The following is a 6,301-nucleotide window of genomic DNA, read 5'->3' as shown; positions in this document are numbered from 1 at the left end:
GCCTGGTGTACATAGTGAGTTCCAGGACAGCTGGGGCTACAGGGAGACCCTGTCTCAAAAAGACGGAAAAAAAAAAAAAAAATATATATATATATATATATATCTCAAAAAGACCAAAAAATTTTATATATATATAACATATATATATATATGTTATGTTTAAAAAAAACAAAAATAAATACTCAGGGATGGCAGGATGGCTCAGTGTGCAAAAGCATTTGACGCCGAGCCTGACAACCTGAGTTTAATCCCTGGAACCCACATGGTAGAAAGAGAGAACTCCTGCAAGTTGTCCTCTGACCTCCATATGTGTACTCCCCCCAACAAAATAAATGTTACAAAAGAAAATTTAAGACAAAGATAAAATGTCTGAAATGAATAATTCACTTAACAGTCTTTGAAAGATACTATTTTTTTTATTATGTGTATGAGTGTATTGCCTGCTTGTGTATAAGTGCACCCTTGTTGTGCAATGCCTGAGCAGGTCAGAAGACCTGGGGGAAAATAGTATTTTGGCCTCTGTGTTAGAATATCAAGTAGTCTGACATCTGTAATTGAATTAAGAAGAGGAAAAATATGGCAGGAAAAAATACTTGGAAAATGGTAGGAAATTTTCTAATTTGGGCATAAAATAAAGCCCCTCTGGTCCAAGAAGTTCTAACAACCCAAAAGCAAGGTAAATATAAAACCAAAACAAGGTTAGTCATAATCAAATTAAAAAGCAGTGGTGAAGAAAAGAAACTTGAAAAAGCAACTGGAGAAAGACACAAATTGAGAGGATAATTTCCTGATTTTTCACTAGATACAAAACCAACCAAATGCCAGGTAGTATAAGTAATCCACTCTGTAATCCAAGCATTGAGAAGGTAGGGGTGGGAGGGTTACTACTAGTTCAAGTCCAACATGGTTCGCAAAGTTCCAAACCATCCAGAGACACATAGTGAGGTTGTTTCTCAAAAAAGTAAATGGCTCAGTGGGTAAAGGCATCAGCCTCTAAGTCTAATGACCTGAGTTTGATCCTTGAAACAACACATGGTGAAAGGAGAGAACCATTCCTCACAGGTTGTCCTCTGTCTTTCATTTGTGTGCTGTGCCATGCATGTGCACATGCATACACACACACAATGTAATTTAAAAAAAAATTTTTTTTTTTTTGGTCTTTTTGAGACGGGGTCTCCCTGTAGCCCCAGCTGGCCCTGAACTCCCAGAGATCCCCCTGCCTTTGCCTCCTGAGCGCTGGGATTAAAGGCATGCGCCACCACGCCAGTCTCAATGTAATTTAAAAAAAAATTTTTTTTTTTTTGGTCTTTTTGAGACGGGGTCTCCCTGTAGCCCCAGCTGGCCCTGAACTCCCAGAGATCCCCCTGCCTTTGCCTCCTGAGCGCTGGGATTAAAGGCATGCGCCACCACGCCAGTCTCAATGTAATTTAAAAAAAAATTTTTTTTTTTTTGGTCTTTTTGAGACGGGGTCTCCCTGTAGCCCCAGCTGGCCCTGAACTCCCAGAGATCCCCCTGCCTTTGCCTCCTGAGCGCTGGGATTAAAGGCATGCGCCACCACGCCAGTCTCAATGTAATTTAAAAAAAAATTTTTTTTTTTTTGGTCTTTTTGAGACGGGGTCTCCCTGTAGCCCCAGCTGGCCCTGAACTCCCAGAGATCCCCCTGCCTTTGCCTCCTGAGCGCTGGGATTAAAGGCATGCGCCACCACGCCAGTCTCAATGTAATTTAAAAAAAAATTTTTTTTTTTTTGGTCTTTTTGAGACGGGGTCTCCCTGTAGCCCCAGCTGGCCCTGAACTCCCAGAGATCCCCCTGCCTTTGCCTCCTGAGCGCTGGGATTAAAGGCATGCGCCACCACGCCAGTCTCAATGTAATTTAAAAAAAAATTTTTTTTTTTTTGGTCTTTTTGAGACGGGGTCTCCCTGTAGCCCCAGCTGGCCCTGAACTCCCAGAGATCCCCCTGCCTTTGCCTCCTGAGCGCTGGGATTAAAGGCATGCGCCACCACGCCAGTCTCAATGTAATTTAAAAAAAAATTTTTTTTTTTTTGGTCTTTTTGAGACGGGGTCTCCCTGTAGCCCCAGCTGGCCTGCATTCACTATGGAGACCAGGCTGGCCTCAAACTCACAGAGATCTGCCTGCCTTTGCCTCTGGAGTCCTGGGAGTAAAGGCGTGCACTACCATGCCCGGTCTGAAATAATTTCTTTTTTTTAAGTAAGGTGGAGAATAACTGACATCAGCCTCTGGAAAAAGGAAGGAAGGAGAATGAAAGGAAAGGAGAAAGATTATTGATAAAGAGGAGATAATTGATAGCTTCAAGGAAAAATAATAGTGTATGGAAGCTCAGTCAGGAATTGCTTCCATCAGACTGGCCTGTGGAGCATTTTGTTGATTGCTAATTGATGTAGGAGGACCCAGCCCACTGTGGAGGGTGGCATTTCTGGACAGGTAGGCCCGGGCTGTATAAAAAAAGTAGCTGAGGAAGGCAGGGGAATTAAGCCAGTAAGCAGGACTTCTCTATGATCTCTGCTTCAGTTCTTGCCTCCAGGCTCCTGCCTTGATCTCCTTATCCTGACTCCCTTGATGATAAACTGTATCATGTAATTTGAAATAAATCATTTCCTCCCACAAGTTGCTTTTTTTTTTTTTTTAAGACAGGATCTCCCTGTAGCCCCAGCTGTCCTGGAACTCACTATGTAAACCAGGCTGGCCTTGAACTCACAGACATCCACCTGCCTCTGCCTCCCAAGTGCAGAGATTAAAGGCATGCACCACCATGCCTGGCACAAGTTGCTTTTGATTAGTGTTTTATCACCACCACCGAAAGTAAACTAGGACAGTTTCTAACTGAAATAATGAGGGAAAAGAAATTGGAATTACACTGCTGTTAGGTTCTCATTTTTTATATGAAATGAAAAAGTGTTAGAGTGTATACTGTATTAAGCAGAAGTAACTAAATGTAAATCCTAGAGCAGTCACTAAAAATATGATACAGCCACAGGGCTGAGGGTATGGCTCAGTGGTAGAATGCTTGCCTAACATCCATAAGGTCTTAGGTTCAATTCTTAGCAGTGCAAAAACCTAAGGTATACTGGTTGATGTGTGCAGGTCATATGTAAATACTACCCCATTTTATATAAAGGACTTCAGCATTGCAGATTTTGGTATCTGTTGGGGTGTGATACTAGAACCAAACTTCTAAAGAGCTGAGAGATGACTAGGTTGGGTTTTTTGTTGCTGTTGTTGGTTCTGTTATATACTTACTCAAGTATATAATACAGCTGTCAGTTTCCAAGAACCAACAGGAAAAGTACCTACAATTTTCCCTAAAATTGAGGGATTTTTATTATATAAAATAACAGTGTTACAATCTGATAGATGATTCTTACATTGAAAATAAGTTTCAGCTGGATGTGGTGGTGTATGCCTTTAATCCCAGCTCTTGGGAGGCAGAGGCAGGTAGATCTCTGTGTTCAAGGCCAGCCTGGTCCGCACAGTGAGTTCCAGGCCGGTTTCAAAAAGGAAAAAAGTTTCCACCAATTTTCCCTTAATTGTTTTGGTCTTTCCAATGTATCTAACTTGGATTTGTTTTTGTTTTTGATGAATTTTTTTTCAAATTTATTTTTATTTTATGTGTATGAGTGTTATGCCTGCATGTATGTAAGTGCACCCATCTTGTACAGTGCCCTCAGAGGACAGAAAGAGGGTGTCTGATCCCCTGAAACTGGAGTTGCAGACAGTTGTCAGCTGCCATGTGGGTATTGGGAACTGAACCTGGGTCCTCTGTAAGAGCAGCAGTGCTCTTAACCACTGAGTCATTTCCCCAGACCCCATGCTAACCTTTAAAGATATAGTCACAAAGTATTTTGCTGAAACTAATTAATAAAATAAGTATGTATGATTTTTGGCCTAATGTGTAAAACAGTTGGACCAATGCCATGATAAATGCCTTCTTTTCCCTGGCCTGGCCCTTATTTTTAAAAATATTTTATTTACTTATTTTTTAAGTGTATTGAGTGTATTGCCTGCATGTGTATAAGTGCACCCTTGTTGTGTAGTGCCTGTGGGGATCAAAAGGAGTCGAATTTCCTGCAACTGGAGTTACAAATGGTTGTTAGCTGCCATGTGGGTGCTGGGAATTGAACCGGGTCCTCTGCAAGAGTAGTCAGTACTCTTTGCTGAGTCATCTCTCCAGCCCTGTATCTTATTTTAAAAGTTCATATATTTATTAAAAATGTAATAGTGGGGGCTGGAGAGATGGCTCAGCAGTTAAGAGCACTGACTACTCTGCAGAGGACCTGGGTTCGATTCCCAGCACCCACATGGTGGCTACTAACTGTCCTTAACTCCAGTTCCAGGGGAATCCGAAGCCCTCTTCTGATATCTGAGGCATTGCATGACACGGGTGTACTCACATATATGCAGGCAATACACTCATATACAAAAAAATAATAAAATAGATTTTTAAAAAATGTGATAGTGTAAGCCAGGCGTGGTGGCGCATGCCTTTAATCCCAGCACTTGGGAGGCAGAGGCAGGTGGATCTCTGTGAGTTCAAGGCCAGCCTGGTCTACATATTGAGTTCTAGGACAGCTGGGGCTACAGGGAGACCCTGTCTCAGAAAGACCAAAAAAAAGTGGTAGTGTAAATATTTCAGACTTGCACAGGACTGATTGTCTCAACAACATTCAGGACTCTAAAATGAAGTATAAGTGTGTGCTTGGATAGGTCCATGGGTATTCTCTGTTCTCTAGGCTCTGATCCTCTCTGCTACTGAAGCTGAACTGAGAGTTGAGCAAGTAGTAGGGAGAAGGAACACCAGGGCTGGTGAGATGGCTTAGTGGGTAAAGGTGCTTGCTCCAAGCCTGACAACCTGAGTTCAACACCTAGAAACCACATGGTAGAAGGAGAAAACCAACTTCCTCAAGTTGTCCTCTGACCACACATGTACTGTGGCACACGTGCACCCATATACATACATATACGTACTAAGTAAATAAATGTTTTTGTTTTGTTTTGTGTTTTGTTTTTGGTCTTTTTGAGACAGGGTCTCCCTGTAGCCCTCGCTGGCCTGGAACTTGCTATGTAGACCAGGTTGCCTCCCAGGTGCTGGGATTAAAGGCATGCACCAACATACCCGGCATAAATGTTTTTAAAAGACAGAACAAACTTCACTGGTTGCTGGTTGTGGTGACACATACTCAGAGCCCCAGCGCTTCTGAGGCTGATGCTGGAGGGTCCATGAGTTCAAGGCCAACCTAGGGCACACAATGAGACCCTGTCTCAAAAAGAAAAGAAAAAAAAATGAACTCAACTGAACTCTGTTTAAAATGTTGCATTTGGGGCTGGAGAGATGGCTCAATAGTTAAGAACACTGGCTGCTCTTGCAGAAGACTCGGGTTTGAATCTCAGCATCTACTTGGCAGCTAACAACCATCTGTAACTACAGTTCCAGGGGACCTGACACCCTCTTCTGGCCTCTGTGAGCACTGCATGCATGTAGTATACTTAACATGCCTACAGGCAGAATATTCATGCACATTAAATAAAAAAAATAAATAAAAATTAAATGTTACATTTGCAGCTGGGCATGGCGGTGCTTGTCTTTAATCCAAGCATTTCCAGAGGCAGAGACAAGCAGCTGTCTGTGATTTTGAGGCCAGTCTGGTTTCCATTATGAGATCCAGGCTAACCAACCAGGGCTACATAGTGAGGCCCTTACTTAAAAAAAAAAAAAAAAGAAGTTGAGGCAGAGGCAAGTGGATCTTTGCGTTCAAGACTAGCCTGGTCTATACGTAGTGAGTTCCACGCTAACCAGGACTACATGAAAAAAAAAATGTTGCCTTTGGGTGGTACTCAGTAATGGGGTCATTATGGTTTGGGGGATTCTGGGTGTCATGCCTGAAGATGAAGGTGCTTTGTACTACCCATGTTTCTCTGGGGCTCATTGGCTGAGTCAGAACTTGTTCAGAAGCTCAGAAGTATGCTGTTGCTGCATGGATCAGACACTACCATTTACCACCTCACCCTGACTCCATTCAGTCCTCTCTGTTTTTAGCTGTCTAATGTCACCATGTACCGTTGATTGTAGTGTAATTTAGTAATGACCTCATTTCCTGCTAACCTGTGTTTTCCAGATAAACATTGAGGATCTTGAAGATGACCTTGTGGTAAATGGGGAGAGGTCTGACTGTGCCCTGACAGACACTGTGGTATCAGGGAACAAAAGAAGGGCTCAACATGGAAATCCAGAGACCAGGAGAGATGGAGACATGACCAAGGCAGGATCCCCAGAACAGGTACTGGC

General features: G+C 42.7%; 1 protein-coding gene across 3 annotated transcripts in view; it reads left to right on the top strand.

Moving 5' to 3' along the window:
* The window catches only part of Tcf25 (transcription factor 25), a 45,596-nt gene that overhangs the window by 17,469 nt on the left and 21,826 nt on the right, over positions 1–6,301 (top strand). For all 3 annotated transcript variants that reach the window (XM_008842142.3, XM_029567837.1, XM_008842143.3), the window contains exon 2: positions 6,132–6,293. In XM_008842142.3, coding sequence (XP_008840364.1) covers positions 6,132–6,293 — 162 coding nt within the window. The remainder of the gene's footprint in view (positions 1–6,131; positions 6,294–6,301) is intronic.

Source organism: Nannospalax galili, unplaced genomic scaffold (assembly GCF_000622305.1).
Source record: "Nannospalax galili isolate Female #2095 unplaced genomic scaffold, S.galili_v1.0 scaffold2660, whole genome shotgun sequence".
Classification (NCBI taxonomy): Eukaryota; Metazoa; Chordata; class Mammalia; order Rodentia; family Spalacidae; genus Nannospalax; species Nannospalax galili.
This window is presented reverse-complemented; position numbering and strand designations above follow the sequence as displayed.